The sequence below is a fragment of the Toxotes jaculatrix genome, chromosome 15 (assembly GCF_017976425.1).
Source record: "Toxotes jaculatrix isolate fToxJac2 chromosome 15, fToxJac2.pri, whole genome shotgun sequence".
Classification (NCBI taxonomy): Eukaryota; Metazoa; Chordata; class Actinopteri; family Toxotidae; genus Toxotes; species Toxotes jaculatrix.
Genome location: NC_054408.1, coordinates 15,717,012 through 15,734,542, shown reverse-complemented (window position 1 = coordinate 15,734,542; position 17,531 = coordinate 15,717,012). Strand labels below are relative to the sequence as shown.

At 41.3% G+C, this 17,531-nt stretch overlaps 1 protein-coding gene across 2 annotated transcripts; it reads left to right on the top strand.

Annotated features, from left to right (window-relative positions):
• Positions 1–267: 267 nt before the first annotated feature.
• Positions 268–11,701, top strand: heg1 (heart development protein with EGF-like domains 1). Of its 2 annotated transcripts, none has more exons than XM_041057629.1 (14): positions 268–757; positions 4,874–5,966; positions 6,306–6,795; positions 7,062–7,179; positions 7,411–7,533; positions 7,634–7,737; positions 7,848–7,903; positions 8,061–8,221; positions 8,794–8,928; positions 9,230–9,272; positions 9,366–9,403; positions 9,536–9,623; positions 9,868–10,045; positions 10,231–11,701. In XM_041057629.1, the coding sequence occupies exons 1-14, from the start codon at positions 484–486 to the stop codon at positions 10,372–10,374; spliced, it is 3,045 nt and encodes a 1,014-aa protein (XP_040913563.1). In that variant the 5' UTR covers positions 268–483; the 3' UTR covers positions 10,375–11,701. The 2 variants fall into 2 exon arrangements, with proteins under 2 accessions (XP_040913563.1, XP_040913562.1); XM_041057628.1 differs by having other exon boundaries at positions 269–757; positions 6,306–6,802; positions 7,066–7,179.
• The last annotated feature ends 5,830 nt before the right edge of the window (positions 11,702–17,531 follow it).

Sequence of the window (17,531 nt, the reverse complement as noted above, 5' to 3'; positions counted from 1 at the left end):
ATTGGTCTGACAAGTTCAGGTCTCTGGAGCATCAGTTTCACATGGATAAAAAAAAGGAAAGGTTCCTCTTTTTAAGGGCAGGACTTCCGGCAACACCTGAAAGCAGAAAATGAATCCACTGGGTTGAATAACGGGACTTGAGAGAGAGAGAGAAAGTGTGTGTGTGTGTGTGTGTGTGTGTGTGTGTGTGTGTGTGTGTGTGTGTGTGTGTGTGTGTGTGTGTGTGCGTGTAAGTGAGTGCAGGAGGAGGAGGAGCCCGGGCTCCTCCGCTGTGATAACAGGCTGCTGCCTCGACTCTGTTATCTTCCGTTACCCGCCGTCCGAGCAGCGGTACTCCTCCGGACCTGAACCAGGATTTATTTAATTCTTATGCAACTTCACTAAAAGCCGGAGCGCCCCTCCCATGGTGTCCCCGGGAGACTCCCCAGGCATTCACTCGACTTTACGGAAACTATCGGCGTCCGTTTTGGGGTCTTGAAAATCATGGAAACGTGGTTTTTGAATCACGTCCTCGGGTTGTCTCTGTCGGTCCTCCTGCTGGGTCTGCCGGGGCCCCTCGGGGCAGGGACCCCCAGTAACAACAGCTCGGCTCACGTAACGGCAGGATTTTACTATTCAGCCGCCACAGATGAAGTCAGTAACGTGGAAAACAAAGCGACCTCAACTTCATTCTCTAGCGAGAGTTTGTCACCATCACAGAGGAACCTCCTGCTCACACACACTGCTGAGACACACACTGCTACTGTTGGAAACTTCGGTAAGATCACTGTCACTGAGGCCTGCAATGCAATGCAAAGTAATGTTAGCTCAGTTTACTGTTTACCCATTATGAGAATGTCTTTAAAGTAAAGACTTTATAAACATGTACTTTACAAATGACTTGTAGCTGAGGGGTACAATAGAAATACAACAGCAGAGCTCATGTATGACACCAAGAGTCGTCTCTGAATTTCCTAATGTATGCTGTGGTTGATTAACTGCCTAAATAATGAATGAAAAAGATAAAACAAAATGAAAAGCTCTATATATATATACATTGTGTCTATTATTTTCTCGATTGATTGATTAATTGCTTGGTTTATAAATTGTCTGTAATGATGAAAAAACATGTCAGCTTCGCAAAGCCGAAGCTGGCATGTTGAGAATGTCTGATTTGTTCAGCTGGCCGTTCAAAACCCAAAAGTCCTCAGTTCAGTGTCATTCAGTGCTGAGAAAATGCTTAAAGACATTACTTCACGGACTGTGAAAATGTTTTCTGTCAATTGACTAATTTTCCATGACTGACTGTTTCAGTAACTGCTTCTATGATAGTGTGAAAAAGGCTCATACTGCATGTTCACATGTCTGGTTAAGATGTAGAGGGGGGGGGGGGGGGTGGGGGTAAAATCCACCTTAAGACAGATTATTTTGATTTTTGACATAGAAAATTTTCCCTCCACTTCAAGAGCGACAATTACAGTTAACATGTTAATGGCCAATAAATGATGATCATCCCTTTTTCAACTTAGACACCTTCACTTAGTTTGATAAACCCAAAAACTCATGGGCCGGCTCATTCACAAATCACTCCTACCATTAACTAAATAACACATCTGATCAGCATCCTTAATTAACACCTTTGCTAGTTTCCTGTTCAAGCTGCAGTGTTGCTGTTGCCACAAAAAGCCTTGACGTTTGTTCACCAGCTCATGTAGGTGTTGATAAACCTGTGCTTTTCAAAGACAGCAGTGCTACGTGAGCAGAGTATCTCACAGCATGTGCAGCGTGTGGGATGTAAGAGTCCACTGATGAGCTCAGTCCTGCTGATGATGCCTCCCTTCATGGTTATTCTGTTTACCAATCACATAGATGCACATGGAGAGAAACAGGCATGTTGGAGAGGGATTTTGATGCTTGGAGTCAAAAGAAACAACAATCTCTAGCTGAACTATTTTAATGCATTTAATGCACAAGAACAATGGAAACCACATCTGAGCAACACAGACCTTTCCCCTTTACACATCCACAACTTTGAATGGGATATTTCAGTTCCAGTTCCCTGTGCACAATTACCAACCCAATAGCAACCATCAAGATATGAGAGGAAACGCCTCTGTTGTTTAAGGTAGACGCCTTATTCACAGATACTGCCTGTGGTTTCAAGAGAATGCGCCTCAAAAACATTCAGGCATCATAATGGTATAAGCTTGAAGCAATTAAAGAGAAAACCTTCGAGGAATAAAAGAGCTCCAATTGATGATGTAACTTTTTGGGAGAGTCATTGTGGTCATGTGGTTTGAGGACTTTGTGCCTCAAATTGTCCTAGATCCTAGGTTTTTGTAGGATTTGCTGCTCAAATCTATGTCATTACCTCTTATAACCTAAAATGACAAAAAATGGAATTGCTGCCATATTCTCGTCTTATTATTAATATACCATTACCGTTATCACTACTGAAATGTACTGTACCACTAGATGCCATAAAAAATAAATAAATAAAAACACATTGTGGAAAAGTAACAAAATCTATGACATTAAAATTAAAATGTCCCCAAGCTGACTTTAGTGAGTAATTAAAACTTTTTGATGTTACTTGTCTTCGAGGCAAATAAGATAAACTTAACACATGCTGCACTCCAGTAGATGTGCCATTATATATTTCTTTAATTTCAGTGATATTTTACACTGTAAATGTGTATTAATTTGAAGAATTTGACCTCACTTAAGGCACAGTCCGAACTTAGAAGTTTAACATTGATGTTGTGTTCTCTAAGGCACGCTGCTGGACATTATGAAGATGTCATTTTAGATATTTTTATTTGCCCACAGCGCGCTTGGCTAGATTTTGGTAATTTCCATCAACACCCTGCTTGATTCATGCCGTTACACACACTCCTAATGGAGCTGCCCAGCACAAGTCTAGTGAAACAATATGAGGGCCAAATGCTTTGCTTAAAGGCATAGATGCTGCTGAGGAATGATAAGTGGAAATGATTCACTTTCCTCACTCAGATTTCACCCCGATTCACCTTTCCTGTCCTGATCCAGTTATTCAGCTCACCCTCATCTGAGGGGTGAATCCCAAACGCAGCCCAACATTTGGTACCTTGGCCACAGTAAAAGTCCTCAGCAACAAATGACCTATTGTGCCTGTTGGCTATAAAATATCAAGCAATCTATTCACAACACTGTTTCATCCTACTATTGCCCATGCTCATTATTATGCTGAATATACAGCATATACCTAAATTAACATGCAAGCCACAGCATTTCTGAAGTATAACAGATGTGAAAAAAAACCCACACTGACAACTGTGTTAACAGAGAGCCGATCGAGAGCCGAGCGATAAACAGCAGAGAATCTGGGAGTGTCCTTCACTTGTTGCCAGCACTACGTTCCAGTCTGAGTTTTGTTGCCCGGACTGGATCCAGAGAGTGCAAATGAAATAATGAGAGAGACACATGCAGAGGAAGTGAGAGAAAAAATAGAGTGTGGTGGCCCAGTTCTCCCCATAGACTCCCAGTGGACGGGCTGTTATGCAGTTGAACTCTCTCCTCCATTGGTTTTGAACCGTGGCTGCTGGTCACTGTGTGTTGGCTGTCAGGATGCTGTCCAGCACAGACGTTCATCCACAGAGTGCTGTTGTTCCAGCCCCGGACGGCTGGAGACCAGCCAGATACCAGACTGTCAGACAGCAAAGCATCAGGGATAGGCAGAGAAAAACCTTTAGGTTGGAGAAAAACCTCTCACACAGACTTCCTGCCCAGCTGACTTTTGTGTGTTTTTATGCTTTAAAGCTGCACTTAGTAATATTTATATCAACAACAAAACATAAAACTGTGTGTAATATGAAACTGCATGCTTGTAGTGAGAAACCCATAGATAATTATCACCCAACTCTGCTATTTTGGTTTTACAGCCACACCTTTACTGTGGACTCGCTCTCACCATTCTTGTCAACCTTGTTTGATGTCGCAGCATGCAGCTGTTTTTGGACACACACACACACACACACACACACACACATAGCCTACAGTATACCAAGACATTCACCATAAGCAACTTAAAAAAATTTAAATATGTCAGTGTTGAAATGTCTTGACATTTCACTTCTAGTTGTGTGTGGGTAGTTTATATGACTTAACAACAATTTTGAGCCAGACTAAAAAAAACTCTCCACAGACAATGAACACGAATACACACCCAGATCCATGGTGACAGCTTTCTGCCAGTGCCTTGTGCTCACTCAGCTTTAGGAAGGAAATGGCTGATTCCCAACGGAGACCGCCACCGCCATATTTAGGACTTAAATCCTTTGTTAGAGTAGACAAGCACGGCTGCCAGTTGTTCTCCACCCAAAAATTATTGCCCCTGTAGCAAGCAACAGTACTTTTCACAGCATCTTCCCCAGTTTCTGCGGGCTGAGCAGGCCAGACACAGCCTGGTGAGCACCCTCTGGTGGCCACAGCACAATAGAAGTGAACTACCATATGTTCACCGTTTGTAATGCCTGGTATAAACATTCACTGAGTCTGATTTTTATGTAGAGAAAAGCAAAACAAAAAAAGAACTGATTATATGTTGATCCCAACACTCAATTTGTTGGTGTTTTGGGTTTGTTTTTGTTTATAAAGGGTCAGAAAAAAGTCAGAAAAAGAGCCCAAGCTGATGTGTTCAGCATGCTTGTTTTGTTCAACACGTCAGTAAATTCTTGGAAATTTTCCTTGATAAATAAATTACTAAAACAACTTTTGAAGGATTTTCTGTTAGTCATCATAAATGAATGGACTAATTTTTCAGGACTAATACTGTGAAATCGTGATAACAGGTCTCTGAACTGTTCAGTGACTGTTAGTAATTAATCATATTGTACATTATTTTCTTTTTCCACAGATACTGAGCGGGCACAAACTTTCACAGAAACAAGCAAAATCCGCAGGTCAGCAGAAACCACCAGTCTGTCTACTGAGCCGCTCACCTCTACCCTTGTTGTAGCTACCACTGAGGCCAGCAGCAGCAGCAGCAGCAGCAGTAGCAGCAGCAGCAGTAGCAGTAGCAGCGGCAGCAGCGGCAGCAGCAGCAGCAGTAGCAGCAGGGACTGGAAGGACTTTGTTAACACAGACCAGGTGCCATACGTCTCCGTCTCCCATACTGTGACGAGGATGTTGACAGAGGACGTCAGCGTGCCCCAGGACAGCCAAGGCAGCACTCTGTGGCTGGGGGAAGCCACAGCCTTGGCATCACAGACAGACGTTCATACTGACAGCACCTACACTTCCACCACCATCAGCCGAGCCGGGGAGAGGACCCTGCGGTCTGTCACCTCCTCCTCCAACAACAGCACCTCCTCTGCTTTTACAGAGGACTCCAAATCCCATCAGCCCCCATCTACCTGGGGAATTCCTGCTGGGGCTACAGAGACTGAAGACTACACCCACAGTGCCCCATCCACTAGGACTGACAACGAGCACACAACAGACCAGCACATGACCCACTCCTCCAAGGGGATGTTTTCAGAGACCGGAAGCCCATGGGGGTCTAGAGGAACCCAGAGTTTAACTGGACCACCTAATGCCACCCAGCATCAAAATACCTCAGTGCCTGTGGAGCCCTCCGACTCTACACCACCTCTCAGAGTGACAGAGCTCAGCACGGATGAATCTGGCGTGTCAGTTTCCTCCACACCTCCTGTCACCTCACCTGCAGGAGGTCCTACCAACATCTCAGGGACAGACCCGGAGTCAGCCTCTAATGTTGGAACATCCACTGAGTCTCCCACTGCAGGCCACAGCTCCAGCACTCAGAACCAGGAGGCCACCGAGGGGCTGTCATCCCAGACCAGACAGGATAGTGTAGGCTTGGGTCTGACCACAGCGCCCCCTAGAGTCAGTAGCAATACACCTGAAATGGACGACTCTCTCCACTCCACTCCAGTGCTGGTTACGGAGACCTTCCTCACCAGCACACCTGTTCCTGTCACAGAAAGGTACATTTTGTTGTTTATTAAACGCTATGCTTGATTAATGATTAAATAAATGGTTCAAGGAAAGGTGGTTGGTTGTTGCAAAGGCACAACAGCTGAGAGTTGGGTTTGTCATTATTGCTATATTATTTTTTAGACATATTTTTTATCTACTCTATCAGAGGCTTTGGTGCCTCTGCCTATTCTTTAGCTTTCACTATTTCGAGTGATCAGTAAAGTTGCCATGTCAGTCATGATGTGAACTAGCCAATGCTGTAAAGATTAACTTGATTCTTATATGCTCTTTTCACTTCTTGTCTTGAGTCTGTGAAAGACTTGACTGATTTATTTTCTCTGTAACAGATCACAGATCACAGAGGAAGACACCTTCAAAGCTGCAGCCTCCACCACCATCACCACAACCAGCCCTCGTCTACCTGCAACCTCATCCCCCAGCTTCAGCAGCACCACTAGCAGTTCAACTTCAGAGTTACACACCGAGGCTACCATCCTGTACACTACACCCCCCACCACGGCCTCCACCCCGGCCCTGCACACCTCTGCAGTGCACACAACTCACCGTGTGTCACCAAGCCAAACCCAGGGGCCCTCAACTGGGATTGCTAACCCCACAAACGTCACCACCCTGCAGACAGAAACAAGTGCTGGCTCTCTGGGAGTTACCACCTCTCATGGAAAGTACACCACCACCACCACCTTTACCCATAGCACCCCAACCAGGAGTGCAGAGGTTCTGCACACCACCGGGAAACAGACAGACAGGGGAACCACAGAGCAGGTGGTGACAACATTACCCACTGACATCCAACCCACCAAGGCACCACCACCACCACCACCAGGTGAGTTCACACTCAAATTAAAATGAATGATTTTGGTGCTGGTTATGTTGCAGTGATATTTCAACTCTATTGTATGAGCGCATCTTACCAAAACAGAAAAATCCTGGAATTAGGTCAGGTGTGAAAATGCACATTATAATAATTCACAACATGCGACTGATAAGACAAAATAAATATCAGTGAAAAAACCACTTCACTTTTTTTTAAGGGTTCAATTCCATCTGTTTCATAGTAAAATGCCTGCTCTCCTGTCTGAACTCCAGGAAACCCCTGTGTGTCAAACCCCTGTATGAACGGAGGCATGTGTGTGAGCAATGAAAGGCATCAGTTCACCTGTAACTGTCAGCAGGCATGGACAGGACCGACCTGCAGCCAGGGTGAGCTTCTATTCTCTTCTGCCTAAATTTTGATAACAAACTTGTCAACATGCAGCCCCCTCAAGTTTTCTATTTCAATTTAACCAAGCAGGAAATCTCCAGAAACATATATTTTTACTATAAAAATATGTTTTTATTGTAATAATTATCCACATAGTGCTGAGGCTTTTGGATTCAGTGAAAGCCCTTTTAAATGTTATATTGTCATATCTTTATGTACCATGTGTCCAGATGTGGATGAATGTGAGAAGAACCCCTGCCCACTTGGCTCCAAGTGTGTGAACACACAAGGCTCCTTCAGCTGTGAATGTCAGCTCGGCTTCAACCTCGAGGACGGACGCACCTGCACCAGAGGTAAGATCCCTGTTTATATAGATATAGATTAATTATTACTTCGTTAGTCGAGTTATTTTCTCACAGGCTTCATTTTGATTTTTCTTTCACCCCTCCATAGCAAAGACATTTCTGGGAACTTTCAGTGTGAACAGACTTCCACATGACCCTGTTATATTCAAGAGCACCACCATGCATGAGATCCAGAGAGAGATCATTCAGCTGGTGAGAGGCAGTCCACTTTACCGCATCTTCTCTGCTAATAATAAGAAAAAAATTCTTATGCTTATATGTATTATATCTGAAGCACACTCACTTCGTGTCTTCACTTTCAGCTCAATGCCTCATTGTCAGTCCTTCGAGGCTACAGCCGCTCAACTCTGAGTAAGAAGTATGTTGTCAATTTTCAGATATATTTTCAAAAGCACAAAAGTGTCAGTATGTATCAGGATGTATCAGGATTGCGATATGTTTCAGACTAAATGGTGCAACATACACATTTCTGTCAGCATAGACCTCTTTGCTGACCTCTGAACTCTTTCCCACAGAGAGGAGGACGGGGTTCGTATCTCAGCTGTCAACATGTTTTCCATCTCCACCGATGTGACGAGTGCTGAAGTCTACAACAGCATCCAGATGTCTCTCAGCAACTGCAGCTCCTCGCTGGCCCACTGCCGAATGGTTCTGCACCACCAGCTCACTTATCATGGTAAATTTAAGCCGTAGCTGCATTGTAAGGTACATAGTCATGCTCATTTCTGTTTTGTTTTGTTTTGTTTTGTTTTGTTTTGTTTTGTTTTTTTTTACCAAATTTGACACTCTTTTCAAACATGCAGTTAACATGATTGGGGGATCATTATCAAAAGTGAATAATGTGTTTACAGCCACCAGAGGGCAGAATTTATCTGTAAATGTTCCCATGTGAAAGGCACCAAAAGATACATTTGTGAAAATACTAAACCGTTAAAGCTATAAAACTCCAAAGCATCATGCAGCTGCTTCATTTCACAAACGTCATACTACAAGGAATGCTATGCTATAATGGCATCAGAGGACAAAGGATAAAATACAATACAATTACTATGAACTCACGCATACAGCAGTAGTTTCACGTAGGATGGGTGCTGTGAACCTGAACGGTACATCAATAAATTCTGACCTCTTCTGGAAATAAAACCTGAAAGTGAATTGTGGGGAACAAAGAAACAAGTTTAGCCCAGATTAGCATCAAATTTCTTTGTTGTTTCATTGGCAACTAATTCTGTCCACCCTGCGTTCCAGTGGAGAGTCTATGTGTGGCTCAGAAGACTCAGTGTGATATAGAGCGCTCCACCTGTACGGACAGCAGTGGCACAGCCTATTGCCAGTGTCTTCAAGGATACTACAAACACAATCCTGATGACTTGTCCTGTCTTGGTAAGCTCTTCCTGTCTCTCTTTGGGTATCAGAACCGTTCAGCTGCTTACTGTGAGTGTAAAACACCGAAATGACCAACAGTGGACACAAATAATAAACCAGAAATCTCATATAATTAAAATGTTAAAATATTGTTGTTATACCTGTAAACTAGGTGACAATCAAGTAAGATTTTGAAACAAAATACTGAGGGAAAAGTAGATTCTTCTAAATTCTTCTTTTTCCGAACAATTTGGACTTTTGGACCATTTAAACCAAACTGTGTATTTGGACGTTTCCTGAACAAAATTTTTTATTTCAGAATGCGGAGATGGCTACAAGCTGGAAAACGGCACCTGTGTCCCGTAAGTTTATTTTTTTTCTTTACAGTATCAGCCAAGTTATACTAAAAGAATTAAGATCACAATCTCACTGCAGATTTTTTCTCTTCTTTTCAGGTGCATGTTTGGTTTTGGAGGATTCAACTGTGGAAATTGTAAGTGTGAAAAACTCTTAACACATCAATATTAATCATCTTTAACAGAAGATTCAGTTGTTTCCTGTTGTGATCTTTAATTGTGTTTTTTTTTAAGTGTAGTTTTTAATATGTTGTGATTTGATGTTGCAGTTTACAAGCTGATTGCAGTGGTGGTGTCACCAGCAGGGGGCGCCCTGCTCCTCATCCTCGTCATTGCTCTCATTGTCACCTGCTGCAGGCAAGACCTCTGAAACTGTCAGAATAAAACACCTTCTTTGTTTTGCTTATTTTATTCTTTTTTTTTAAGCTTGTTAAATAAAGGGATGTTTTCTTGATATTAGTACAGAAGTATGCTTCTCTCCCTCAGCAGAATAGGGTCAATTCCCCCAAACTTTTTTTTTCCTCAGTTCGGATGTTTTAATGAAGAAATCAGTTTTGGTGATCTTTGGCAAAGGTTTAACTTAAAATGTTTGATCTCCCAGGAGAGATAAGAATGACATCAACAAGATCATCTTCAAGAGTGGAGACATGCAGATGTCCCCTTACGCAGACTTCCCCAAAAATAACCGCATATCCATGGAGTGGGGTAGAGAGACCATAGAGATGCAAGAGAACGGCAGCACCAAGAACCTGCTGCAGATGTCTGACATTTACTACTCTGTAAGGAGACTTATAACACATCTCTTATTTTTTCTCCCATTCTCATATTTGTCTATGTTGATTAAGTTGGGGTTTAGTTTTTGTGTGTTTGGATACAACTGATAAATCACTATCCTGCGCAAGAGGAAACTGTCAGTTAAAAGATGTTATATAAATTCTCTCTCTTTCTGTCCCTATTCCATCAGCCTGCATTGCGTAACTCAGACCTGGAGAGAAATGGCCTGTACCCGTTCACAGGTCTGCCGGGCTCTCGCCACTCATGCATCTACCCTGCTCAGTGGAACCCGTCCTTCATTAGTGATGATTCGCGAAGAAGAGACTACTTTTAACTACCCCACCTGTAATACACACACACGCACACACACCCTCTGAAACTTACCACATCTTACATAGACAATTGTGATGTGTCATGATGGTTTGCTGCCACAGTGACAATGCTAATGTGTGAGCCTCACTGATTTTGAAAATCCATTTGACCATTTGCGTTCAGAGCTGCACATTAATTATGTAAATGTGTGTGTGTGTGTGTGTGTGTGCGTGCGTGTGTGTCCGCATATTATAGAAGTGCACATTTTTGCAAGTGAAATGGGTTCATGTGTGACTATTTCAGTAGTTTTGCATGTTTCACCTCATTTACTTCAACTCACTTGTACTTTACATTGTCGCTGTGGATGTTAAAGATTGTTTAATGTGTTTTTCCTGGTTTCCAGGCAGCCACTGATTCTCATTTACTTCGCTGTATGATGAAAAACTATTTGCAGACACTTTGAACGTGCTTAGGTTAGGTAATTCATTACAGTAAACATCATGTCTGATAATGCAGTGCAGCTTTGCTTGAAGAAAAAGTTGCACTGCATCATTGCACAATGGTAAATAAAAGCAGAAATGATGTTTGCCGTGTTCACCCTCTGGGCGTTGCCAGGAATGTGACAAGGAACGCGGCAAAATACATTGAAATGAAATAAAAAAAACAGCAGTAATGTAAACTATATGGGATGTGTAGCAGAAAGACTATCACATGCGTAAACACTGAATCTGTATGGTCCTTCAAGTGATGAAATATGAATATGTGCCTGCCACTGTTGTGATCGGGAAATAATCATTTTCTCCATTCTGTTGGAACATGACAAAAACAAACCACTGAAGGTTGCACAAAGTTCAGTTTTACACCACCTAAACCGAGGAACGAGTTTGTAATCTGATGCCAATGTTTATTTATTCCCTGTATGTCTAAGTCCTTGACATGTAGCATATTGAACATCTCACCCATACACACTGACAGACTAGAGGGATAAATCTGTGGCTGTTGGTGTGTGTGTGTGTGTGTGTGTGTGTGTGTGTGTACATGTACATGTACGTGTTCGTGTGCGTGTGTGTGTGTTGTGTGTGCGCTCATGAGAGAACGAGCAAGTGTGTGTGTATCACTTATGTATTGGTGTTTATGTGTATGTGTGTGTGAGGAATAATTATTTGTATACCAGAATGATCATAACTGCCAACGAGTGTTTGAATGTAAAGATGTATCATAATTAGCTATTTCTGACACAGAGTATTATTTTTTTTTTTGTCAGTATTTTCTTCCTTTGTGTTTATATGGTCTGTTGATTCTGGCGTTTTAGTCAGACGTGCTTATTTAAATAAAAATATTGCACAGCACTTTGTCTCTGACAAAATTATATTTCTTTTTTTTAATCTATATATTTCAGATAAGTATGGGAAGTTATTGCGTTCACTCCCTAGACTTATTTCTACTATCTGTCCCTAAAACCCATTCTGAATTGGGAATTCAGAATGGGTTCTGAATTCCCAATTCAGAACCCCCTCTTCTTGGAATAAGTTACAGAATAACCAGAATCAAAGGGAGCTGGTCTCACTGGCTGCATTCAAAGCCAATTTAAATGACTTGGAAGAAAGCATATCTGGCTGTGGGTGTTTTGACTGATTCATATTGCCCCTATCTGATCCCCCGATGTTGATGACTTCTGAGGTTGACTGCTGTTCAGAACACAAGAAAAATACTTTTAATGTTGTATATCCACAAAATGGAATATGAAAATAAATAGTCTAATGGTACATGCAAATAAAAAGCCTCAAATTTAGTTTGCAGTCCAAGGCAGGTCAGTGATTTTCTTTGGATCTGTATGCCACAATAAAATTTCGGTAAAAAAAAAAAAAAAACATGACATGACCATGCTGCTTTAATAATATTTACAATTTTCTACATCAGTCTCATGAAACACTCATGTTTCAGTAAAAATCAGTGTTGACTGAAGGCAGCAATAGAAACACTACACTACACACCTCACTACCTCTAGTGTGGCATACAACCACAAAGACAGAAGTGGAACGTATGTATGTGTATGGATGGATGTATGGATTGAACAAAGGTAAAACATGCTAAAACATGAGCTCCAGAGATGCTGGTAGAGAGTGTGAACATTGGACAGAGAGCCGAGCAAGCTGTGTCTCCCTGCTTCAAATCTTTACTAATCCTGAAATAGCAACTCTGTGCTCATTTTAAAGCAGGTTACAATATGATTTACATCAAACAAATGTTATTTTGCATTTGTTTTGTACCTATATACTAATGATGTATCCTATGTATACATATACATACTGACAGGTAAGATGCAACGCTATATCGATGCCCCTTCATTTGTGGGTACGGGTGTTTACATAATGTATATGACTGTTCTGGTTGGTTGGTTCATTGGTTTCCTGGTCTCCTATGAAGTCTCTTATAAGGCTCATGTGTAGAAGAGACCTTAACACACACACACACACACACACAGAGGTGCGACTACTTTTTAATATTTTGACTTTGACTCTAAACCACCAATGGAACATCTATATGTTGATCTGAGTGAGCAGGTTTTCATATTGATCAACGGTCCTCTTATCTTCTTCATCTTCACTGCAAACATCTTCTATGCATGTTGCTTGATCTTCCCGTTGCACAGCAGACAAAGACTCAAGTGGCCTTTGAGGACGCTTGTGGAATTTCTTGTCTGGTGCTCAATTCTTTATTGTGTTTCTTTGCTTTTACTGCATTGTGCACACAGGAAGTTCAAAAGTTTTGAAGTGATTGTTGTGTCGTGGATGATTGTGCTGTACTTTACGTATAACAGCATGACGTGTTATACTTGGCTAAACTTCTACTACTACGTTCAGATTGTCCCTGCACAGCAAGCTCTTTCGATCTGGGTAAAGAAGCACATCAACTCCATCATCTCCATGGCTTTTCTTTTTGACCTGATGTTTTTTTTGTTCAGTTGTGTCCTGAATATCGCAGAACTGATTTACAGAAGCGTCACTTACCTCAACAACACAACGTCTGAACATCACATTGATGAACTGTCCCTTGCAGGCTATGTTTGTTCCTTCATGATCACAGTGCATATCATGATCTCTCTGTGTCTCATGACAGCTTCTAGCTATTCCACAGTCCACTACCTGCGTAGACACATGAGAAGTGTGGCACAGAGTGGCACCTGCTTCTCTACTCCGAGGATTCAGAGTCAGATGAGAGTAACCATCACTGGGATCGCTCAAGGAGTGCTCTTCTTCCTTTACGAAACTTTCAATCTTTTTGATTCATTCACCTACATCTTCTCCCCGCACTTTTCCTTCAGTTGTTGGGTCACCTTCACGGTCACCTCGCTGTACATTTCAGGCACCACGGTCCACCTGGGCATTGGTCAGGCTGTATTCAGGCAAAGGGCAGCCGATATTTGGATGGCACTCAAAGCACTGTGTGGTGTTGGCATAGTAACTAATGATGTGAAACAGCGCTCTGGCAAGTTGGCATCAGGTGAAATAGTTAATACTTTAACCGCTGATGTCCAAGTGTCATTGTGATTAGTTGGGGTATGGTGGAGTAGTTTGGTGGGAAATAATTTCTACACAGTGTGAGGTTTAATTTTATCAAATGTTAGTGAGTTGTATTATGGTAAAACACTTCCTTAAGAGGTTAATTTCATGCTGGGTCAAACATTAGATGGTGTACACTCAACATGTAATAACTGAATAAGAAAAGTGTAAACACTCATATTGGACAGGGTTTTGGATTGAACAGGAATGGAAGTCTATGTAACCACAACAATAAAGGGGCACTCCACCAATTTTACACTTGAAGTTCAGTTGAATCATAGTAAGGCATACTGCTCAGTCTGTAAGAACAGTTTTCGGTTTTCTGTATCTCTGCAGGAGATTTCTGAAGTGTGAAAAAAAAAATCCTGCTAATGTCATCAGGGTTATCTCTCCTTTGGCCTAAGATTTAACATTTTGGAAGTATTACAAATATGAGATGTTGGGCTTGAAAGAAGTCGGCATTTAGGAGGCGTGGATGTCTTATGAAAAGTTGTTGTTGCATCATGAGAAGTAGAATCCTGTATTTGATGCATGATGCACACTAGGGACTTGAAGACAGTCTCAGTCGCTGCTGCTTCAGTTCTGACTATTCTTTTTCAAATATATCTCCTCTGTCTTTTCCAACTCTATAAAAATGCAACACTAAATCACTGGAGTGGCTCCTTAAGCAACTGTTCATTTTAACTCTGAACAGTACAATAGCAAATTATCATGATGTACAAAAAATGGTCATAAAAACATGGAGCAATGACTGTATGCCAATTTATGGAAGTGATCTCACAGTAATATGATTCATTTTAATTTGCATGTGATGCAAATACCTCAGAGTTGATACATTACGCAGAGTTGGAATACCTCACAGGTTTCAACTATGAGAGCACTATAAAGGAAGACAACACCAGAATGGAAACAAACAAAATGACGACGGATGAGAAGGGGCTCTCTGCATATCTTCAAGCTACGTGCAGCTGAATCAGGTGCTTCTCAGACCAAGGACAGCAAACTTCAGAGGGAAATAGTCTGGACCGCACTCAAAGAGCAAAAACAGACCCATGTTTCAGCACTACTGTCTTCATTGGAGTACAAAAAGAGGATGGACTTTCTAACCTGTGTTCTGCTTAATTGCCCTTTTGTCATTCTCAACATTGTGGCTAATGCATTTTACACCTTTTGCATGATGTGTCCACTTCACAGAGACAGGACCAAGCAACCTCTGCAGCTTCTCCTGGCATCCTTGATTTGCTGTACAGTCGTTTACCAGATGGCATCCACTGTGCTGTTCTTTTCTAGCCTCACAACTCCCAGCAAGAAATTCATTGTAGCCTCAAATGTGATACTTATCTTCAGTTTGTCCAGCAGTGTAAACTCCTCTGTCTGGCTGAGCTTCTTTTACTGCACTCAGATTGTACCTGTACAGCGAGAGCTCTTCATCTGGATCAAGAAGAACATCAAACCCATCATCTACTGTATCTGGGTAGTTGAGAGAATATTCAGTGTGCTTGATGTTAGTAGCATAGTTATAAATTACCTACATAGTTCTGATGGTTTCACTCACAATTACACAATGTATCCTGACACAATATATTTACCAATATTTTCATTTGAATTGCAGAACTATATATATACCATTTCAGTTTGCATAGGGAAGGCCCACTTATTTTTCTGCCTGTGTGTTATGGTGATGTCCAGCGGTTCTACTGTTGTCTACCTGTGCAGACACATGTGGCGTATGGCAGGAAATGGACAGCCCCTCTTCTGTCCCCGGTTAAAGAGTCAGGTGAGAGTCGCTGCCACTGGCTTCCTGCAGGGAATCCTGTATTTGTGCACTTCTGTGTGGGCTGTGTGCAACTTCTTTCCTCCGCACACTCCCCCCTTGTTCTTCAGTCCAAACGTCAGTTTCACTGTCATGAACTTGTACATGTCAGGCACAACATTCAGCCTGGGAGCCGGTCAGACTGTGTTCAGACAGAGGATGGCAGACATCTGGATCAGAGCGGCTGAATGGTGCAAAACACCTAAAGTACAACACTCTGATGAAGGAGGATGAAACTGAGACTCAAACCTGAAGACTTTTGAAGAAGTTTGATGAGGAAAAATCTATACGAATGGAAGCTGCACCTGAAGCTCGTAAGCCTGCCAGTGTCAGGAATCCTCTGGGTTTATGAAACAAACATTTTCTATGTCTACATTTACTGATGGTAGCACTGCATTTATTAGAAGTCCCTTGTTTGCTCTTGCTCATGTAGAAATATAGAAACACCTCTGATGTATATGAGAAGTCGTGTTTTTATGCTATACAGAATCACATGCAGTTCAAATAAGCTCCACCTTGACAAACTCAAAAATGCCACTCACACACTAATGCATTAGAAATAATAATCGTATATAGTTTATAATAGTATAACACTAATAGGTGGCATTTTTCTGCATTGAGTGCTTTTACTTTTGATCATTTTACTAATAATATATATTTTTGCTGAAGTAATATTTCTAATTCTGGACTTGTTGCAGATTATTATGGCGTGGAAATTTGCTTTTACTAAGCAGCAGTTTATTTGCATAGAATCAGAATTCAGTGGCAAAACACTGAGAATGATGGCAGCTCTTTTCTGTCAGTGATTTTGCCCTTTGATGCTGGCAGAGGTCAAAAGCTCTGAGATGTTGCCTTCAAGATCTGTCGGAAACACTTCCATCTAGATTAAACACACATGAATAATTCAAGAAATGTATGAAAAATGGTAATGTAAAATACAAGCTGTTGAATTGTGGCAAACTATGTGAACAAAAATTGTGTATCATAATATTATGTTTTAAAGCCCTCCTTTTCTTCAGTAGTAGTAGTAGTAGTAGTTTTATTTTTGTTATTTTGCTATCCCTGTCACATCTGATAGGGACAGTGGGGCCTCAGCCACTTGGACTCAAGTTCAGGTCACTTGCTGTTGGCCCATTAACCTTTCTTTAGTCTCTCTTTTTCCTGCTACTTTTGAGTTTTTAAATATCATATCAAAGGCTGACATTATGGGAATTTATAAAAATGAAAAGATAAAGATGATGGAAGAGCCTTCTTTCTCCTGTCCACTGTCAAGCATTTGGCACTTCTGCCCCGCAGCAGTTAATTTTTTTTTTCATGTACTAAGGATCCGGAAATCACAAGATTTGTAATTATGTCATCTTCTGTTTGCAAGATAAGTATATCAGTATGAGATCCAGAGCTCAGAATTATGACACAGGATATCAAAAATTTTGGTATAGTTACAAAATTGGTGTTTAATAACTACAAGAAAACATGCCACAATAATGAGACCTACATTAATAATTAGGACTTACTATCTAATAATTATGATACAGTAGAGAAAACTCACTTTTTCCTCACAATAAAAAGATCTGTAAATAATAGCTATTGTAACTAAAGCATCTCGGAATAACAAATGACGACTGATGATGTAATTATGAAATAATTTTCTTGTAGCTATACCAAAGTTTTCTGTAACTATAAAATCAGTTACTAGATAGGATTTCATAATAATGAGATCTTCAGCCATAATTTTGAAACTGAAGCTGAAACTGATAGAGACAAATCTTGTTCTTGATGTAAAATAAGATTTGAACTCTGACG

Excerpts from the sequence above, each read along its gene's own strand:
- heg1 (XM_041057628.1), top strand. The coding sequence starts at position 484 with ATGGAAACGTGGTTTTTGAATCACGTCCTCGGGTTGTCTCTGTCGGTC. Across the intron at positions 758-4,873 it reads TGCTACTGTTGGAAACTTCG|ATACTGAGCGGGCACAAACT; the intron begins GTAAGATCACTG and ends CTTTTTCCACAG. Across the intron at positions 7,904-8,060 it reads CGCTCAACTCTGAGTAAGAA|AGAGGAGGACGGGGTTCGTA; the intron begins GTATGTTGTCAA and ends TCTTTCCCACAG.